The sequence below is a fragment of the Crocodylus porosus genome, unplaced genomic scaffold, assembly GCF_001723895.1.
Source record: "Crocodylus porosus isolate Cpor-Errol unplaced genomic scaffold, CroPor_comp1, whole genome shotgun sequence".
In the NCBI taxonomy this organism is placed as follows: Eukaryota; Metazoa; Chordata; order Crocodylia; family Crocodylidae; genus Crocodylus; species Crocodylus porosus.
The window spans coordinates 14,544,942-14,566,750 of NW_017728924.1; the positions used below are offsets into that span (position 1 = coordinate 14,544,942).

The following is a 21,809-nucleotide window of genomic DNA, read 5'->3' on the forward strand; positions in this document are numbered from 1 at the left end:
AAAAAAAAAGCAAAACTAAAGCTTCACTTTAGCTTAAATGCCTACTTTGCTTTCTTGATAATTACAAAGGAACAGTTCAGTCTTTGTAAGCAAGGTGTAGACAGTTCAGTGTCAGAAAGGAGAAAGACAGGTAAATGTTTGTGCTAGGTTTAACTGGCCTTTGTTTCCCTATAAAGGGCTGCAGAGATCAGATTGTGTATGCTGAATTTATCAGGAACAAAACACCTAAGTATTATGCAACATGACCTTTACCAAGAGTTTCATCTCTAATTACTAAATATGCACCGCTATAAAAAAAAAAAAAAACAGAAAAACGGTCCATATTGGATCGGCACCGATAAAAGGAAAATTGACATTACCGGCAATCGGCTTTTTTGGCCACTGTAGCCAATGCTGTCAGCGATAAATGCTGCATGCACGTGGGCAGACATAGCCGCACGCAGCTACAAATGTAGCCCAGCAGCTTGGAGAGCAGCATCTGGCCAGAAAATCTGGGGGGGAGGGGAAGGTGTGGGGGGCAAATCGAGGCTCCCATGGTGAGAGAGAGAATGGGACAGGGGCAGGCACTGTCCAGCTGGGGCAACGTGGAGCGGAGCTGCAGGCAGCTCCTCGGTGGGGTGTGGGAGGGTGGGGAGAGGGGGCAGCTCCCAACCACTGCATGCACACCAGGGGGAGGCAGGGGGCACATTTCCCCCTGCCCCCCACCGTTTTGTGCATGGGGTGGAGGAGGGCTGCCTGCTGAAGACTCAGTGCCAGGGGCTGTGCTGGCCTCCTCCCAGTGGAGTGGCTGGGCCAGGGCTGCACTCAGGGCAAGTGGCAGAGGCATTGGGAGTGGGGCTACGGTGAATTCTGGGGTGGCTGTAGTCTACCCCGTGGCCTCCCCTCCCAGCGCTGCTGCCGCCTGCCCAGAGTGCAGCCTTGGGCTGGGCTCCCCTCCCCGCTGGGAAGAGACCAGTGCAGCTCCTGGCCCTGAGCCCACAGTGCAGCCTGCCCTCACCCTGTGCACAAATCCAGAGGGGCAAGTGCCCCCCACCCCCATGTTTGCGTGCAGTAGTGGGGAGCTGTGCCCCCCCACCTCGAACCTCCCAGATAAGCTGCCTGCTGTTCAGCTCTGCGCTCCGCCCTGGCTAGGTAGCACCTACCCTGCCCCAGCCTCATTCCTTCTTTCACCATGGGGGCCTTGATCTGCCCCCTGCCACCCATTTCTCCCACAGGCTTATGAGCTGAATGCTGGTCTCCAGCCTGCTAGGTTGCATACTGGCCACTGGACTGGTATCAGCTGATATGGCTGGTTAATCATTGGACATAGTTATCAGTCAAAACAATCTTCATCAGTGTACCCCTACTAATTGCTGTGCAATTCATGAATATACCAATAAAAATGTTTCTAAGCATAATACATAGTAGATGCCTTTTATACTTGGTTTTAAAAAAATTTTTTGGCAGAAGTACCAAGGGAGAGGCAAATGTGTTTAAAAGTGTTAATATCACAAGTTTTACAACTACAGAAATATACACTGCTTTTTCAATGAGAATGTCACCCAAAAACCAAGCAGTGGAAAGGATGGGATCGAAAAGATCTAAGTTATTGAAGAAAATATATATGCAGGATGAATTAAAAACCAAAAGGAGTTAAAAGGATAGCTCCAGGGACTTTTCTTCAAAGTTTTCATAACGAGTGAAAAAGAATTTAAAATCTCCCAATATAAAATTAAGATTTAAAAATCCTCCAATATAAAATCCTGCTTAAAAATACTTTATGAATTGGAATATTCTAATAATCATGATTGGTTCTCACCTTAATCCACGGTGGCAGACATTTTATGTTAAATTAGAATATGAAAATGTCAACTCCATTAAATTTAGTAGGAAAACGTTTTGGTTTTTTAGGGTGGTTGGGGTTTTAATTCTTCTCCCTCTCTCATAGGTAGTTTTGTTTACTTTAAACAATATTCTTTTTCGTAGGCAGATCGCTCCAGGATTCTCAAGAGAAGACAGTTTGCCTTTCCAAGCTTCATGGTCAGAGGACAGGATAGAAGCATAGAAAGGTAGGGTTGAAAGGGACCTTAGGAAGTCATCTAGTTCAACCCCTTGCTCAAAGCAGGTCCACCCCAACTATATCATCCCAGTCAAGGCTTTGTCTATGTAGGTCTTAAAAACCTCCAAGGATGGAGATTCCACCACCTCTCTGGGTAACAACCTGTTCCAATGCTTTACTACCCTCCCCATCAGCAAGTTTTTCCTCATAGTTAATCTAAACATCCCTTGCTGCAACTTGAGACCATTGCTCCTTCTTCTGTCATCTGCCACCACTGAGAACAGTCCATCCTCTTTGGAACCACCCCTTAAGTAGTTGAAGGCTACTCGGTCTTCTCTTCTCCAGACTAAAGTCCAGTTCCCTCAGCCTCGCCTCTTAAAAGTCATGTGACCCAGCCCCCCCCCCAACAATTTTTAAATTTTTCCACTGGACTCTATCCAATTTGTCCGCATTCTTTCTGTAGCAGAGGGCCCAAAACTGGACACAGGACTCCAGATATGGCCCCCTCCCCAGTGTCCAATTCAGGGGAATACTCACTCCCCTCAATCTGCTGGCAGCACTCCTGCTAATGCAGCCCAGTACGCTGTTAGTCTTCTTAACAACAGAGGCACACTGTTGGCTCATATTCAGCTTACTGTCTACTCTACTGTAACTCCTAGTAGGAGCAATGGACTCAAGGTACAGCAGAGGAAACTGATTTGGAGATTAGGAGGAATGTTGGCATTCTGAGGGTGGTCAAGCATTGGAATAGGCTACCTAGAAAAGCTGTGGAATCTCAGTCTCTGGAAATATTCTACAAAATTCTGGGCAGACACTTGGCTGGGATGGCTTAGTCAAGGATGATCCTACTTTGAAAGCAGGGGGCTGGCCAGATGACCCTGTGAGGTCCTTTCCATCCCTACTTTCCTGCTATCTTAAGGTCCTACAAAAGGTTTTGTTTGTTGTACTTGCTCAGCCTATTCCTCCCTCCTTCCTCAGCATTAGATTTTTTTGCCTTTATTCCCATATCCTACTCATCACAAACTATGGCCACTTACTGAAATCCCATTCAGCAAAGGCTGAGAGCTCTTGATTGTGGACAACTGGATTACAGGTGATTGGTTGTAGGGAAAGGACTACTTGAAGAAACTTGTAAATATACAGAAACACTTATAGGCAAGAAACTGAACATTTGATGGAAAGATTAGACAAGAGGTATACAAAGAAAGGGTGCATTAAATTTAGAGACGGCAGTTAGAGTGACTATGGGGCAAATCATACTTAAGACGTAAAACAAAGCTCTACAAAAATAATTATGGAAGCCAAAGTAATTTAAAGCTACAATGTGCTATTTTACTCTTCTGAAACTAACGGAGATGGCTTTTATTTCTGTCCTAATTTGCTGACAGAAAAATGCTTGTCTCCCTTTTCAGAGTATTTTTTTCCCTTTTGTATGTTAAATACAGTTTAATTTTTAAATAAGTGCCATTGTGGAATGGCAAGCAGACACAGAAGTTGCTCTTTATAGAAAGAAAAATGCTTAAGAGGAAGAGTGTTCTTTTATGAGAAAATAAACCTCATTTAATGCTCAATAACGACATAGCTACTCAATTGAGTTTTTAAAGAACTGGCTTATAATCTTCAGAACTTCACATTTTAAAACAGGTTTGTAAAATATTTCGGCACAAATTGACTAATGATGCATTTGAGTCACTGACTGCCATCTCTCTGACCCTTCTCTCTGAAACTGCACGCTATTTGAAAAGGTACATTAAAATTATAACCCTCCTTTGATATTTTCAGGATTTCAGGCCCATACCTTGAAGGAAGTGAATGTCTCTGGGAGGTTCTGAGAACCCTTGATTTCAAACTTCAGTAGGATCTCAGGGAACTCAGCACCTCACATACTTAGGTCTTAAGTGCTCTAGGCAAAAAATCTAATTGAGAGAGAGGAGTAAGAGACAAGAGAAAGGTAAAGGACTTCTGAGTTCATAGCCACTTAACTCTAAGCTGGTACTAGACAGCTAAAAGGAATCAACCTACAAATTATTTCCTGCAAATGAATACATGTACAATCTGCTAAAAACAGAGAAAATTACCTGATAATTATTAGTTTTCAAGTGCCAAGTATTACCAGTAGTTAAAAGGTTTGCATATGGCAGAACACAAGCCATTAAGCCAACAGATGGGCTGATAAGGAGGAATCAAACAATTACAAGATAGGGTTTTTTCCCCCCAAAGCTGAGGACTGACATGAGAGCAGAGATTCATACACTACTACTTTCCCAATCAGCCAGATGAAGCTTTTTAGGATGAAGGGGAAATTTAGTATTTAAAACTTAATGTATAAACAAGTTATTGAACATTACACCCTTCTTCCCTGCAACGAGGAAGAAACTGAGTTGCTCATCTTCTTTAAGGCTTCCATACTGCTGGTGTCATAAATGGAGCTGTGTTCAAGAAAACTTCCCCCAGTCAGCGATCTGCTCACATATATAACAACATTTTCAAATGTTACACAGGTTGGGTTTTTTTCCCCCAAAAAAGGGTACTATTTAATGAACACTTAAGTCCTTGCACTGAGGTAAGCCTTTGCAAGTAGTCTCACCTTCCCCCTGTCATACGATAAATAGCTAATTTTTACCTCTTGTGACAAGTAGATGTCCTATCTGTTTCATCTCTCTAAAACTTTCCCATGTTCAATGGGAGTAGAAAGGCAATTAATATTCACAAATTTGTTTTGAAGATGAACTAGTGTAATATATAAGGGTGTTTAAAAAACTAACAGAAATTGTGAAATAAATCCACTGTGTATGCAATGATCATTTACTGGGCCATGTCACTTCTCTACATAGTAATAAATTATGGGTGCATTCAACAAGGCCATCAGTGTTCCCCACTTTGTCAGACATACAGCGTGCGCAGCCATTTATCTGTTAATTTCTGAAATACCCTTTTAGTTTCTTTTACTTGCAACACATGACTTTTTTCTTCAGCCACATGCCCACATCGAGACATCCAGGCCAATTCAGCGCTCCCCCCACCCCCCCAAACATTCCTTTTTCTTGTGATTTATTTCTGGTATTAAAACAGTGATGAAACAGGGATGTCGGCAGATAAATTTCCTCAAACTTACAAAATCACTCGTAATCAGTTTATACCCAGCATTTTGTTAAGAACATTTTAGTCTAAAGACATATTTGACTCATTTGGGTATACTATGAAAGATTAAACTATTCTTAAGAATAAATAGATATCCGAGTATGGTGGCGTATCAACTGTACTTGCAGAGCTACCAATATAAACTAAGCAAAAAGCATAAAAGATAATCTTCAAATGTGTTCTTTTTACAAAGATATTAAATTCTTAACTGAAGAAAAAAAATGTTGGGTTTTTTTTAAAAGGTAAAAAATTCTGTTACAAAGTAACAAAATCAGTATTAATAAACAAGTTTCATTGATCCATGTCTTTCTGCCTATGTAGAAAAAAAATCCATAAGAAGGGTTTAGATTCAATTATTAAAGTTTTCACATGTTTTAAAATGACTGTTAAAATGGCTTCGTATTGGGCTAACACTTTCTTAATCCCTCTGACAGCTGCATAGGCACTGTAGGTGGTCTAGTAAAAATCTCTCTCTTGGAGAATGGTGCCCTGCGCAACAGTTCAAGAAAGCCCAGTCTGGTATTTAACAGTAACTGATCACATTCTGGTAATTCACAGGATAATCTATATTCAGAATGGAAAATATGCAATGTTCCTGAAAAAAGAAAATATGGTCACAGTAAAGGAAAAAGCATTTTCCCACTCCAGACAGCTCACAATGACCTAAGTACATGAAGTAGCCACCAGTGCATTTGGAAATGGTTGTATTTTTCTTGCATGCATGCTAAGAACTTGGGCTCTTTACTTCTGTAGAACAAATTACACTAATACTATAATAGTGGGGACCAACCTTTTTGGCAAGCACACCCCAAGGTAAGCTCCCCGCCATCCTTCCCAAGTGCTATTCTGATCCCCCTCCCCTGCCCAATCTGCTGTTCTGCTTCGCACTCCCTGCCCTATCTGCTTCTGTGCTCCCTTCCTGATTGGCCGTGCGCTACACACAGGCTGCCTGTGCTACTTGTGGCACGTATGCCACAGGTTGGCCAGCCCTGCAGTAATACAACGTTTTGTCATTCCCTTCTAACCTACTGTATTCCTTTCAGCTAAGGATTTCGGAGAGCAGTATTATTTGATTTGATTAACTTCTGCTACGTGTGCATGTGCATGTGCACGCGCATCTCTCCCCCACCTCCCTTCTCCCCAGGAATTATACCCTTGTGTATGTTTATAATAGCAAACAGAAGGTGAAAAATGTGCCCTCAACATTTCTTTAGACTATGCAATCAGAATCACCATTCAATACTAAAAGAATATTTTTACCCTTGTTTCTGATGTACCTTAAAAAACAGAAAAGAAAGAAAACTCTCTATTTTACCCAATGGTCAGCTGCATATAAATTTCAAAGAATACAGCAAAAAATGAGATCCGTTTACTAAGCACAGGCCACGTGTAATTCACTTCATATTCACCAATTATGCGACTGTATTAAATGACTGTGTTACATAAGCTAAAAGACTAATTTCACAGTAAGTGACTTGAGTTAACCTTCAGCATGCAAGGTCTCAATGTTATATGAACACATTTGCATAAACAAGGACTAACTTAAACTTGTTTTATTTGTTTTCAAAACAGTAAGTATTAAAGCAGTGCAAATTAAGTGGCCCAGGTACTTATGCCTACAATACATTTTCCTTCCTGAAAGTTTGACTGAAGTTAGTTGGCTTAATTTTCAAAACTGACTAGCAATTTTGAACTCAACATTGAGTACTTACTTGATACAGTAATGTGTGCCTCAGCTTTCTTATTTTGCAAATCAGACCCTTTCAGGGTATCTCAAACTGGGCAGCCAAAAACTGTGGTACCCTACATCAAAACTCACATTTGAAAATGCAGGCAATAACTAAAAGGCTAACTGAAAAGAACAGTATGAGAAAACCAGTTGTTTCAAGATTAAGCATCTCTATTTTAACAAACACCATATTGCCTGCTCTCTACCAGTAACCCACCCAAACACTAACACCTATTCCTCTACCCGGCTACCTTTTCCCCCAGAATTTAGATGCAACATTCTATGTTCTTAATCACGATAGGCTCAAGGGAAGCACAAAGCCACTTAAGAAGGAAAAAAAAAAGGGGCCAGAACCTTCAGAGCAAGCCACAAAATATAAAATCAACCAACCAAAACCAGTGTTCCACCCCTATCCAGTAAGGCAAAAAAAATACAAATACAAGGCCAGCCTTTGCCCGAGTCTCTGGACTAGGGACAGAAGTTACATACAAACTGGTTTAAGTGGTCAGAAACTGGTTTAAACCTCTAACAGAACCAAAGTTCAGTGCATATAAACCAGTTGCAAGATGGCTGAAACTGGTTTCAGATGAATTTGATTGAATGTAATATTAGATTTAACTGACTTGGATTAAACCAGTTTATGAAACTTCTGTGCCAGACCCCTTCCTGGTTCAAGTTAAATCACAGTCCCCCAGCATCCCAGCATGCTTTCCAGCCCTGGGCTGGGCTACCTGCTCCAGCAGAGAAGGAGTGGTGGGTGGCGGGGTGTTCCCCCAAGCCGCCCCAGCAAACTCTGGGAGGTTGTCCTCCAGGCAAACTCTGGCTGAGGTCTGGGGCCAGGAAGAGGGGTTAAACTTCCCTTCCCCCAAGTACAGAGCTGCCCTGCCAAAAACTTACTGCTGACTGCAACTGTGTACTACAAATCCCAGAGGCACCTGGAAGCAGGAAGGGAAAGTGATGAACAACAACCCTGGACTGCAAATTTCAGAGACCTCGGGGGCAGCAGGAAGAGGAAGCAAAACACAGCCCATGCTGGCTGTGCCAGAGCTGTGCTCTAGTACCCCCGCCTTCTGGCCTGAGCCCCTGTAGGTATGTGGCTGCAATCCCTGAATCAAAAGGTAAATGTCTGTCCAGTTGATTCTCAATTTAATCTCTGTATTTTAGATTCACCTGAAAAGACTGAATCAACTCAGCTTCAGGCTTTTTGACCGTCTGTACTTAGCCTTGATCTCACATAGATTAAGCAAGCCAGCATTTCAAACGTCCTTGGATGTTAAGTATCAAGGGCGGACTTTTTCCAAGATTGACTCTCCTTCCCCTTTTCTGTGGTTCCTATCTCTGGTACTCCCCTCCAAAAAAGAAGTCTTAGAACATTTAGACAGTAGACTAGAACTCAAAAGGCTAAAAGGTTCAATTGTTCAAGTCCCAGCCATGCTACTGATTTCCATCTGACACCGGACAGGAAAGTTTTTGCGACTTCTCTTCTCAATGTTGCCAGCTGTTTTGAAATTCATCTACACTGTTTTTTACTGCTAATGCTTGGAATCTGGTTACCTTTGGCAGCATGGGTGTGTCCCTCTTCTTTTTCTTTTCTGAATTAGGGTCATCCAGCAAATCTGGCTCAAAAGTATAGAGCTCCGTGAGCTCATTCATGGTGAAGTGACGCTCAACTTGCTGCTGGTCAACCACCCGGAAAGACAGTGACTGTTTTGTTACTTGGCGATCATAGATCTTGTCCTCCATTGTTCCCTAAAAAAACCCACACATTAATTTTTAAAAATGTCAGTGCGCACATACATAGGATCAAATTACTCATTTGGAAAAACAGCCATTAAATGATAGGAACAACCCTTATAAAACAATTTTCCGTTTTTAATGTTTGTTCCATCACATCAAGTGGCTTACCATAAACCACCTTCCTTTTTTAAATCATTTAAAAAAAATGAGTTCTGGAGAGAATCCTTTATTAGCTTGTTAGCAGTTTATTAGAAAAAGAAATATATTTCAACTTCATTAACTCACGGAAATCAGATTTTTCACTTCTCCAAATCTGTACTTCTAAAAAAATCGATATTTAAAAACTGTGTTTCTATAACATTATTCAGTGTGTTTTATCTGACTTTAGCAACAAATCCATAAAAAAATCCCCCACAAGCCCCAACCCTACCCTCAAAATTAAGTATGAAAAAGAGAAGGTACAAATTCAATGTCAGTTCAAAAAAATAAAGCAAGCAAGCAAGCTTAGGACACAATGGTCAAAGAAGAAAGCAGAACTGAACATAAGTTACCAGCACAACAGAATGTGGTGAAAGCACATACAGTCCTTGGATGTACAAGCACAGGAATACAGAGCGGTAGGGAGGTTATGTATACGGCATCAGTGAGAACAGTTATGTTCAACACTGGGACCCACAATTAAAAAGCATGTTAGTAAATTGAAAAAAGATTCAGGAAAGGTTATGAGAATTATTTGAACTTGGGGGTAAAGAGGAAACATCCTACTGTACAAGACTACAGAAGCTCAATTATTGAACTTAAATACAAGGTTAATATTTGACTTGGTCAAGATCCAGTTAGGGTTAAAGATAGCAGAAAGGTCTTCAACCTACCTAGCTACATGATTATAATAATCCTTCATATGTGATCTTAAAAAAGAAACCAAAACAAACTACCTAACAAAAACTCCTCCCCTCTGGGGTGGGGTAGGGCAGGGGATGAGATAAATCTGTAACAGTTTATTACAGCTTGACAATTTTCAGCTTAAAAACACTACTGCATGTGTGCAAGTACATCCCCGGTATCTGATGCCACAGGGATGAAAAAATCTATATGCACAGATTGACATTTGACACCACAACATTAAGACCATTAATGAAACATTAGTTTCAAAACTTACCTGAGCTAGGAACCTGTACACAAACACAGGTTTGTTTTGCCCAAAGCGGTAAACCCTAAAGATACTCTGGATATCATAGGATGGGTTCCAAGAGGCATCAAAGATAATCACACGATTAGCAGCCACTAGGTTTATTCCAAGAGAACCTGCTTTAGTGGAAATAATAAACAAACGGCCTCTGGAACAACAAAAATGATTAAATTTTAGTATTTTACAAAGCAAAATTGACTTCCCTTGTCTTGGCATCCTTAAATGTTATAAATATGTTTGTGAAAACAGGTAAACTAAATCCTCTGGAGGACCTCTTATGTATTATTCATAAGTTACAATTATTTAATTTTTAAAAATGCAATACTGTAAAATTTGCATTTGTACCGTTTTAAATAAAAAGCAAAACTTCTCGTAAGACTAACTGCATTCTCAAAATCATAGCTCCGAAAGCCCAAAACATCTGGAGCACGATAATTCATGGAAAAAGAAAATCAGAAAATTTTAGAAGGTGGTGCTGTAAGGAGAAGAAATGGAAACTATTTCCTCTTTCCCATTATCAGTAAAATTTACTTTGATATACCACCAGTTGGAGATGCAGTGTATACTGGTTGGCAGAAACTCAGACAGGTCACTTTGATTCTAATAAGAAGCAATTCTAATATGTAGCATAAAGTACAAAAGTTTGTTTGGAGGTCTGCCAAGCAGCTCTGTACAGCTACAGTTCTTTGTTGTATTTTACTCGCTCGTTCCAGTGGACAGTAGAGAAAAAAAATAATTATGTACAGCAATTTATGGTTCAAAACTCTGGTTCTAATAAATGGCTGATTCTATAAAGCTAAGCGCTAAAACGTGGCAGAAAATGTACACTTTTGGTATTTGGTTTTGATATTTAATTTTCATAATCAGCAATCTGATATCATCAGATATGGATAAACCAGAGTTTATAGTATGGTTTAGAATGGCAATGTGGGATACCAAAGTCATTTCTCTCTAAGCATCTAGATTTCCATGTAGGAAAAAACAAGAGCTGAACAGAAATTCACATATACCTAACAATGCACCTGTTACTAATGTATCTGGAAAAGGACAAGGAGAACTTTTTCTAGTTCATGAAGAATTTCAAAGCTAGAGACCAATATTCTGGCATGATGGTATGGAGTAATCATGCCTCAAATTTCAAGGGAAAATGTGAACAGCTTCCCCTATTTGTAGAAAGTGTCCCAGCCCAAAAGCCCCAAACTGAGGTGATTGTCAGGGTTTAGAAATGTTATTTTCTTGTATATTTGGTGTGGAAATTTCAAATTAAAATTTGGGTAAATTTTTTATATAAAATACTATTGTTCAAATAAAACAGCAAGACCAAATTAAACAGGAACAAAATAAACTTTTCCTTCTGTTTGGGGAGGGTTTTTTTTTTTTTTTTTTTAAAGCAACATAGAACAAATTTTTTGAATGTCAAAAGAACTGAGGGGTGGGCATCAGTAGTACAAGTTTATAGTAAAAATTACAAAGTTGCTTGACACCTCTCCAAAAACTATTAATATTTTCAAAATGTTTCCAGTTATCAAATATATGAAAAATGCAGTTTTCAAACATAGATAAATTCCCGTATGACAATGCTCTAGGATATCTTTTGTTAAGTGAACATTTTGCAGCTATATGAAGTGTTGGTATTTTGCTTTCAAGAAGCATGCCCAAAATAATAACTGTTTATAAGGGAAGAACCTAGACTTGTTACAATGTAAAGAGACATACATGATCATTTTTTTCATCTTACTCACTTTAGAGCTAGTTAAGTAAATATTAGTGAGATGCACTTATTGTCAGGTTAATGGGCTACTGCTGCTACAGAATGACTCCCATTTGTTATATTCAGAAATTGGCTGAATACACTCAACTATGTGCAAGGGATAGTAAGCTTTCCACATCAAAGAACAAGGTATGTGGCACAGAGTAAGCCCTATAATCAACTAACTTAATAGGAAACCTTTAACAAAATGACAGAAGTCCTTTCTTCTCAACTAAAAAACCTAACATCAAATGCATTTCTTCTCATTAAGGGCGGAACCACATATCACACTCACAAGTCAAAACTAAAAGTTTTTTTTTTTTTAATTATTTTTCTTAAAACTGAGCTAAATGAATATAAGAGACAGCATATTTTGCAACCCCTTATTTTCATTCACTAACTTTATGCTGCTTGGGAATCTCCATATTTAGTGTAAATAGTTGGGTTAAAAATACTTAAGAGAGAGAACAACAGTCCAAATATAAACTTCATTACTAATTTAAATTGCTAGCAGATGGCTGCAGTGGCCTTGCACAAGAGTCATTTTATTATGTATTTACATACATGCATACATAACTAGAGAAAGACCTCTCCTGGGTAAGACCATATATCAAATAGTTTCAGACAAAAACTATGTTAAGATATCATTCAGATTGAAAGCGCGTAGCTATCCGGGGCAAAAGTGCATGAGAGTTTTTGTAGCATCCCAAAGCTAAGTTTTATAAATCAGGTAACTCAGAGTTAAGGTTACACACATAAAAGAAATACAGAACTGCAGAGTCAGGACACACAATCTTAACTCCACCGTGCAGAGATATCCTGCAGTAACCTTTGGCTAAGTAAGTAACTCTCCAATGAAGTGATGTGGCATAATTCCTTCCCCCTTACCTTTAAGTACAAGGAGGCTGAAGCAAGGAAATTTAAAAATAGAGATGAAAGGCAATGCTGTCAACTAATTTTAAGTGCTTGATTTGAGAAACTCAGAACCTGATTTTTCACAATACCTCTCAGTTTACAGAGTATGTTCAGCATATATAGCTCACACAACCACCTATAAATCAGGAGTGCTCAGAAGTTCTGCAAATCAGATTGTATACGTGTCAAATCAGGTATTGACACAGTGGCCATCCATGAAAATTTTAGTTGAGGTCCTGGCATAGGATCCTGAAAAACCATTTCTCCAGAACGATGTTCAACTGCCTTACCACTGAGACCAGTCTTTGTCCTCAGTTTCCTGTCACATTCACCTGACACTTTTTCACGTGTGCAACAAGAAACAGGTATATACAACAGCCTCTTTCACTATGTTACTCTCATTTACTACCACAATACAGTCCATCCACTAAGAAACTTGTCTTTAAATACATGATTGTATAACGCATATGCATAAAGACGAGTGTATACAAGTTCTCTATACATCCTTAGTTTTGGCATTTCCTACCCTAAATTCTCCACATAACAATCCTAACACCTTATAGCATATGTGATTTCTAATTTTTAAGTGTAAAATTATTTTACTTGATTCTACAGAATGAATTTGTTTTTTCAATTTAATCAAATTAAATGGGAACAAAAAGTAAGTTTTTGCTTCTCCCCTCTACTAAAAAAAACAAACAACCCCCTCCCCCAAAACCCCTTTTTCTCCTGTTTGTGTGGGTCTTTCAGATTCCCTTTGGAGTGGGAGGGCTTTAAGGCAATATAAAACAAATAAAAAATGTCAAAAGAACTGAAGGGCAGGCATCTATCTTCAGCAGCAGCAGCAGAATTTGAATCTTGAAATCCACAGCATATCACAGCACTTTGCCATCTGACTTAAGAGTACAATATGCACCTGCCACTAGAGGGGGATGAAGATGCCCTCTGCAACAAGGCATCAGAGCTGTTCTGCTGCCTGGAAAAGGAGGGCTGAGACTGTGGGAAAGTGCTCCATTCCAGGTTCTACAGCGAAGCGTTACTGGTTAAAAATACGACTTCTGTCCATCATAGGGAGGATATTTTTGTACCAATCTGAAGTTAATTGAGTTGGTTAGTTCAAGTAATAAAAAAAAAGAGAGATGGAAAATAGGAACAAATGTCAAAAGTTACATATACAAAACCAGACCTTACCTCACGTTAGTTTCGTCATTAAACTCTTCAGCCCATTTCTTTCTAGACTGAGCTGTAGTTGAACCATCTAAACGATAGTAGTCAATATTTCTGAACCATTTTCCTTCACCTAGAAATTTGAAGGACAGGCGATTACAAAGATATTGGCACAATATAAAAATACTAGGCAGCAGTCTTGTTTTTATGTTATTTGTTCCTCAAGCGCAAAAACATGCAGAACCCATGAAGAGATGGGTTTTGATAGGACATGGTGTTGTCTTGTACCAGTTGTGAAAAGTCCACAATGCAAGATGTACCATGAAATACTGAAAATAGGATTACAGAAGATAGTATAGATCATGATTTGGGACAATAATTGTCCTGAGCTCTGAAAGCAACAGGTGATTTGAGAAACTCCCCATATCCATAGGCAGCTTTACCAATAGTAAGAAAAGCAGATTTAAAATGACTCAAGAATGAAATTAAATGAATTTTGGAAATAAGATCCTGGCCCAGATAGTGTCCCATGTCTAGCTGTATTTTCTTCTTCCCATGGAGATTTTGCTGTTTTAAAAAGTTACCTAAGTGATACTTCCAAGAACAGTTTTACTTGGTTTGCAAATTTAGAAAGACGAGGATACAATCAGGATTTATACACTGAGGTCAAACTTTAATTAAATATTTTTAGAAACCTTTAGTTAGCTTTTCTAAGATTTGCCTGTCTCTTTCCCCAGTCTGTTCCCTCCCATCCCTTCCCCCTCCCTTGTCATCTCAAGTTTCTAGTGGTCTGGACATGTTTGCAACAAAATCATCAATCAAGTTTCTTGTTTAACCTCAGTGCAAAAGTTAATTTTAAAAAGTAACTACATTTAACCTTTAGGCATTATACCAGTAACCCTAATTTTCTAATTGATCTTTGTAGTTTGCATGTTTTCAATTACTCTAGGCTTCAGTCTCTCTGATACAAATTGCACCCTTAAGTAAATGCTTGAAAGGAGATTTCAAAAAGTCAAGGTCTAATCATTTTGGAACTGAAATTTAGAACAGCTGCTTGAGTTTAATTAGCCTGTGAGTTATGGCTACTTCTTGCCAGATGTAAAAAAATTACAGCTGATAGAAGCAGATTTTTTTCCTTCCCTTTTAGAACTAACCTTTCATTTTCTCTGGAGGTCAAGGTTTATTTACACAAAATGAACCCCACTGTGTCATCGATTAAAATCAGAGCAGGTCTTGTAGGAAGTAGCATTGCTGAATGATGATGAATTATGAGAAACTGCATGTTAACTCATGTCAGAAATGTCTATATTTAGTAAATCTTGTGCAGAATTGATAACCTTGTTGCACATCAAAAGAACCACCACAAACAGGAAAAAGCAAAAACCTTGTAAAATTAGCCCAAGTGATATGAACGGGCTACACCAATGTAGAGAGCTCACAGAATCCCAAGACAACAAATGGTGAGAAGCTGAGCAAAGGAGAAATTATTAAGTACACTATATGACTAATAGAGCACCAGCAGGGAGCAATGAAAATACAAAAAGAAAGCAGCTGAAGAACTTAACCTGACTGGCTAACTAACTGCAGTACAGGTATTTTTAATCGCTTGTAAACTGTTCAAGATTTTTACACAAAAACAAGAATCTTTGAAAGCGATGGTAGAACTAAGGAGTTTCCTTCAACATCAGCTATGTGAAATAGCCACTTCCAGGTAAAAATAAACTGAACTGAAGTATTAAATACATGAGAAGTAATTAAGTAAAGCTTAAAAACAATAAACATGTCCCATATTCAGGAACATGGAACAATACGTGCATACAATACATACATAGTAGAGAGCAGGTAAAAACTCATCCATCAACGTATACACGTCAAACTGGAAAACTTAAATAACTTTAGTTGATTCAATCCAAAAGATTTAGATATTGGAAACATTTCAGGTGACAGATATGCTCCCTATGATGCAGAAGATAGGGCAGGGGAGCACCACAGATGAAGTAATTCAGAGCCATGAACTTCTGTAGGCAACAACCTATGTAGTCAGATGCTAGGCATGAAAATTCATGCCTCAGAACCAGTCAGGTCTCTGATGCTACCCTACTCTGACTTCTGCCTGACATAGGTAATCACATCTCCCCCTCCTTCTCATGGGAGATAGTTCTGAGCAAGAAACAGATTTGAAACCAAACCAAAGAAACTTTACTCTCAAGTATACTTTTTGGTGCTTTGAGTAGCTGAAAACTATGTTTAGAACAGAAATATCAGAAGCTAATAACATTAATTTTTTTCTATAATACTTTACATATTTGATTAATGACTGGATCAGGCTGGAGTCTTCTAATCCTCCATGGATACTAGACTGTAGAGAGAGAGGGTAATCAACTTCCTGCCCCAAAAGTCCATATATAGACCACAAACCATGATGCCTTTCCAACTGCAGAACTGGCTTCCACATACACAAGAATACATATAATTAATTGTTTAATAACTAATTTTCTGAATGCCTTCCCTAGGTAAAAGGTATTATCTTTCTCCAACAGATGTTGCCATCACCAAATTAATTATAAAGAACATATTTTAAAAGTGGAAAGATGGAAACAATAAAAACATATAGGTCCAAAATATGATGAATAGCTACATATGACCCTGCAATACTTTTAAGTCATCTGAAGAAGAAATTCTATACTAAATTTTTCCTTCAATAAAATACCATGGCATATACTACCATTTTAAGGGAGACCTGATATTTCACTTAAAAAAAGTTTAGGCCTCAGCATGTCAAATGGCAGGTTCTCCATAAGATCATTCCAAAGGAGGAGCAAGGAAGCAATAAGTCAGTTAAATGAATCTATCCTTAACCCAATTAAAATCCATACACATACAACTGGAGCAGAAAACTTAATTAAAAGGATACTCCCAGTCTCTTGGGAGATCTAGAAATCACACTCACCTTTATAAATAGGTTTCTCTTTGTCAGTTTTCTCTGTGCTGGCCAGCTCAAGAAAGTCTTCTATCAAATCCAGTGATATTAAAGACTGGCTAAAAACTAGACTGGAGAGAGAAAAAGCAGCATACAGCATTCGCCTCTAACAATTTCAACAGATTTCATTACTGTTTTCCTCGTCTTCAGCCTGGATATTATCTTTAACACAGATTAGCTTTTTAGACTGAGTGAATCTTGCTTATCTTAAGATAAAAATAACTTAAACAAACATAAATATTTCAGACAAACTGAGCTATATCTTTGAGCTCAACATAAACATTAAAATGGGCAGATGATGAAGTAAACTAAGACAAAATAATATATTTAAATAAGAATCAAAATAGAACACAAAACTTCCCACAAATTGCTCATTAAAAAATCCTGACTTACACTTTGTCACCAAGTTCCTCTGCCATACGAAGTATTTCCAAGAGAAGAACCATTTTCCCAGAATGCTCCAATATTTCAGCATCTGCATCAGTGACAAAATCCTTATACCAGTCTGGAGCTGGGCTTCCTGGGTTGGAAGAAGATGTGGCTTTACCTGCAAAAGAAAGATATTATTAAATTAAATAGAACCTCCTTAACAGGAAGGCTCCAGACTGTCTAAAATTCAGATGCTTAAAAATCCTTAAAGTACAAACTGGTCTCTGCAATCAAAGGTTTTGTGTTTACTTGTACTGACGGCACCAAGTCAAGGATCGGCTAATGTACAACGGAACTGGTTCAGCTTTACTAATGATCAGTGTAGCTCTGCTACCTGTCTTTTCCCCAAGGGAGTATTTATCCTTTACCCTCAGCTACTGTCTCTCCTAAAACTCAGCCAAATGTTTTACCTGGACGGTACAGTTGTTTCAATTCCTTTTAAAATCAAGATCCTAAATTTCAAGCAAGGATTTTTATTTTTTTTATTTTTTAACAGGAAAGCTTATCTAAAGCCATCCACATAGGGCTATGTAGGCTTGCTCCTCAAAATATATCTCGCTGTTGTGTTTGTTTTGACGTATATTAAAATCTCTCGGGCCATTTCACTTTATTAAATGATCCACTACAAAGGCACAATACACAATAATAAATCTCAGCAACCCAAGTTTGGGATTTGTTTTGTTCTCTTTAAAAATAACAAATCAAGAGCAAAAAGGATATTTTTTTCTTTTTTTTTTCTTTTTTTTTTTTACCAAGTCAGAACTACTAATGATATCTTCCTAAATTTACTTAGAAAGAGATTCTAAAAGCCAAGTTTTTAAAAATGGATAAGCACAGAAGGGGCAGATTTTTCATAATAATTGTATGCAATCTTGTAGAACTGTTCACAGTTATGACTCTTTGTGCTGGAAATAGTACAAGTACACAGAAAGAGGTTTCATTTCTTTATGGAATATAAATAACTTCTTATTTTGAATATCAGATCATAAACAGTTCTTTAATCCACTGTTTACATAAAACTTCTAGTGAACTGATTTAAGGTGCTTCCAAGGTCTTAACAGCTGAGTTCTGTGAAATTAACAAAATTATACTTTACAATATTTCCCTTGTTTCATCCTTCCTAAAAATAAAAATGATAAAACAGATGAGATGAGCAGAATTATAAAAATTTGCATCTCACTATTTCTGTGCTGAAATAATTGTACCCAAAAAAACCAGGCAACATCTGTTTTGCTATAACTCCCCTAGTTGACGCATCTGGAATAGAGAATGCCCTCCTCCTAGAGAGAGCTTTATCTCTATTCAGAAACACTACTGAATTTGAAGGTTTATTTGCAAACTCATAATTTGATCCTGAAATGCAGACAGGAATCAGGGGTTGTCTTTATTTATGTTACCCAAATTCTTTTTATAATGTTGTATGTTCCTGGCTTTAATCTTCTTTGCATTAGTGTGATACATATTGATTTATTAGAATTACAATACAAACATTTGTTCACTTTAAAACTTTGATCTTAACGCACTGTTTACTTACATAGAACACTTTTCTCCTAGTCTACTGGTAATTCAAAACATTCAACTTTTAAGAGCACATACAGCAAACTAGCTGAAAGGAAGATCCATCATGGCTGAATAATCACCCCCAACATCTCAGTCAATATCCTCTTCAGAATAGAGGAAAGAATTCTCTCAAGAGGGTAATTTCTCTGTACACATTTTTAAGAGTAGTTCTAAATGATGTTAAAGTTGGTCCTTAATGCGACCTATTGTGACTGACTTTGATCCAATGCAATGGAACCATTTCTTGTTGACACCAAACCGAACATAGAAGAATGAATGCAAGCTGCGAACACTTTAATGATCAGTGTCCTTTTTTCAAAGTTTGAATCAAATAGCATTTCAGTGTACTGGAGCCATTTGAATTTCTCTCTAATTTTACCAAGATCACAGGCCGAGTGTATGAAAAAGCCAAGGGGTATTTAAAATACTACGGTTAAGGACCCAAGGGAAAAAAAAGTGATCGAAAAGGGCACCGGAAGCAGCCGTCTGCTAAAATGTATATAAAACACACACTCCTTTCAAAATGAGGTCCATAACTCAACTGAATTTCAGTCTATGCAGGAGAACCACTGAAGCAAATTCAGTGCCCACCGGCAAAAAGATGAGCCATAAGCATAAACTGCAGGTGCTAGCAGGGTGCCGTCCCCTGCCCCCAAAAAGGGATAATTATTAATTAGTTGTATTACAACAGGTTAAGAGCTGCAGTCGTAGACCAAGACGCCACTGTATCAGACGCTATGCATATTGAATAGGAAGACAATCCCGCACCAAACCTAGTAAAAAAAAAAATGAGCGCCAGCAGATGTAGATAAGCATATGTGAGTACCAGGAACAGTAAGATACTATTGATTAGCAATGATAGGCAGTGGTGTTGCTACCTCAGTGGCCTAAATGCTGTCAAACTTCTTGCAGGCATCACAGCAAAGAAGAGTTTTTAAAGAAGCATCTGGAGGAGGACATAGTTAAATAGTTTTGCAGATGTCTTCCCCTTCAAAAGAACAAGCAGCACTCTGGCAGCAGGCACAATATGGTGCTTGTTTGAAAATTTAAAAGGGTGAATGACAGAAGCTAGCATCCTGGGCCAACTACTGACAGGTGCTAACCTCTTATTAGAGCATGACAAATACTGGGAAGCAGGAGAAAAAAATTCTCCCAGATTATCTGAACGTGCTGTGAAGGACTCTGGAAGTGAAAATAAATGGCTTATATTAAGCGGTAGACAAAGAAAATTAGCTGCGTTTGGAAGGGATGCAAGCATGTGAAAGTAAGAAAAATAAATAAATAAATAAATAAATGTTGCAGATTGGGAGAGGCTTGGTAGAATATAGGCACTATGGTAGAAGAGTGTCTATATTGGTAGAATATAGGCACTATGCAGTGACTGAGAAAGGAAGTAGTAAGAAGAGTAAGACTTGGGGCAGATTACCAACACTGCAGCTCAAGTCATTGCATTGATTAGGAAGGAGGAGTCCTGGAACAAAGAGTTAAACACATATGATGGGACCTGAATTTGTGCTTGAAAAGTCAGATTACCTGGTGATAAAAGTGTAGGGGGTGAGGTGAACAACTCTACAGTCTTAGCCAATGTACAGATGTTCATTTTCTACTCAGAGATTTGCTGTTCTCCTAGTAGGAAACAAAAGCATGCAGACATTCAAGCTTTTTCTTGCACATCAAAAATGGTCACTCCAGGATAAAAAATAACCCAGGAACAAACAGGGTTAAATCTTTCCTGGGGAGTTTCTCCTGGGAGACTGAATACCTGCCCACTTTCTCCCCAGCCTAACTCCTCCTGGGGACCAGGATAAGTGTAGCCAGAGGAAAGGCTCCCATGTCTTTGAGACTGGGTTCTTTGATCTGGAGAACATGTGGAGGCGGTGGGGGGAAGAAGGGAGGGGGCAGCTGCTCCCTCCCTGCCAGTCATAGACAGGGAGGGAAGGAACTGCTTCAGCTGCTCCCCACCTGCTTCTCACACCACAGTTCTCAGCGTGAGAAGCAAGCTGGGGCTTTGCTGTGCTGCTCCTTCTGCTGAGCTCCTGGATAGGAGGAGAGCACTTCTCCCTGCCAGCTTCCCTTTGCCCTCAGCCCCACTCAGCTGAGTGCTAGGGATGGCAAACAAGGCTTGAAAGCCTGGCTCTCAACCATGCCAACTTCCCCCCCAAATCTCTCCTGCTGCTTAGCTGAGCAGTGGGAAGTGATTTAAAAGCTGGAGGGACCAGCAGCCAGACGTGCACAGGCTTTCCCCCGAGAGGCTCGCCATGGTGGCTGAGTGCTCACTTGCCTTCTGTACTTCTCCAGGTCAGCCCAGAGGAGGGCAAAGAGCAGTGACTATTCTCTCGAGGGGGAGAGCTGGGAGGCTTCCCACCATGGGAGAATTTCCCTTCTTGCCAATCACATGATTGGTGGGATGTGGCGGAGGGGGCATTCTCCTGGGGCTGGGACCCTCCCAGAGCCGTCTGTGACAGCTGCTGCTTTTCAGCAGCTGACAGCTGTCACTTGACAGCCTGTCAATTAACAGGCTTCCCTAGATGTGGGGGGAGGGATGATGATGATGATAACCCTCTAGTGCCTCCTGGCTGAAAAGCTTGCCTGTGAAGTTCTCTAGTCCCGGGGCTGGAGGAGTGTCTCTTCTGGTGGGAATAATTTCTGCATGCAGCCCTGGAGAACTCCTATAGAAAGCGGGAATGGGCAGTAAGCAGGATCAAACAAACAGAGGGATATTGATAAGGTACTGAGAAGAGCACAGCTGGTGGTGTCAAAGGCAGCTAAGAACTCATGGTAGAAGAGGAAGAAACACTGGTTTTGAGTTTTCACTAGGAAGCCTTTGGTGAAAGCTATTTCAGAGCAGTGCAAGATTACAGAAGCTTAAAGATGCAATGAAGTGGGGATCTCCACAAGAGGACTGTAAACAGCACACTCAGGCCCTGGATAACTATGCTAATTGAAGAACTCCAGATGCTTTTGAAGGGTTCCAGTGAGGGTATGGACATGCATGGCTGACAAAACACTTAAAAATAACCCTCAATAAAAAAAAGAGGAATATTTTTTACTCATTTCCTCGAAGAGCTTGCTAAAACGTCTGTAGGGGCCAGTGATTCTCTGACATTCCCAAGAGCTGTCCCACTGTCCTAGTGGGACAGCCTACAAGTACTTTCCTGTGCACTCATCTATTCT

The 21,809-nt window shown here is 39.3% G+C and overlaps 1 protein-coding gene across 3 annotated transcripts in view; it reads right to left on the bottom strand.

The window, feature by feature from the left end:
* The window catches only part of ATRX (ATRX, chromatin remodeler), a 146,510-nt gene that overhangs the window by 14,730 nt on the left and 109,971 nt on the right, over positions 1 to 21,809 (bottom strand). For all 3 annotated transcript variants that reach the window (XM_019540375.1, XM_019540377.1, XM_019540376.1), the window contains 5 exons: positions 17,040 to 17,193; positions 16,617 to 16,717; positions 13,691 to 13,799; positions 9,805 to 9,982; positions 8,463 to 8,657 (listed from right to left, as the gene is read on the bottom strand). In XM_019540375.1, coding sequence (XP_019395920.1) covers positions 8,463 to 8,657; positions 9,805 to 9,982; positions 13,691 to 13,799; positions 16,617 to 16,717; positions 17,040 to 17,193 — 737 coding nt within the window. The remainder of the gene's footprint in view (positions 1 to 8,462; positions 8,658 to 9,804; positions 9,983 to 13,690; positions 13,800 to 16,616; positions 16,718 to 17,039; positions 17,194 to 21,809) is intronic.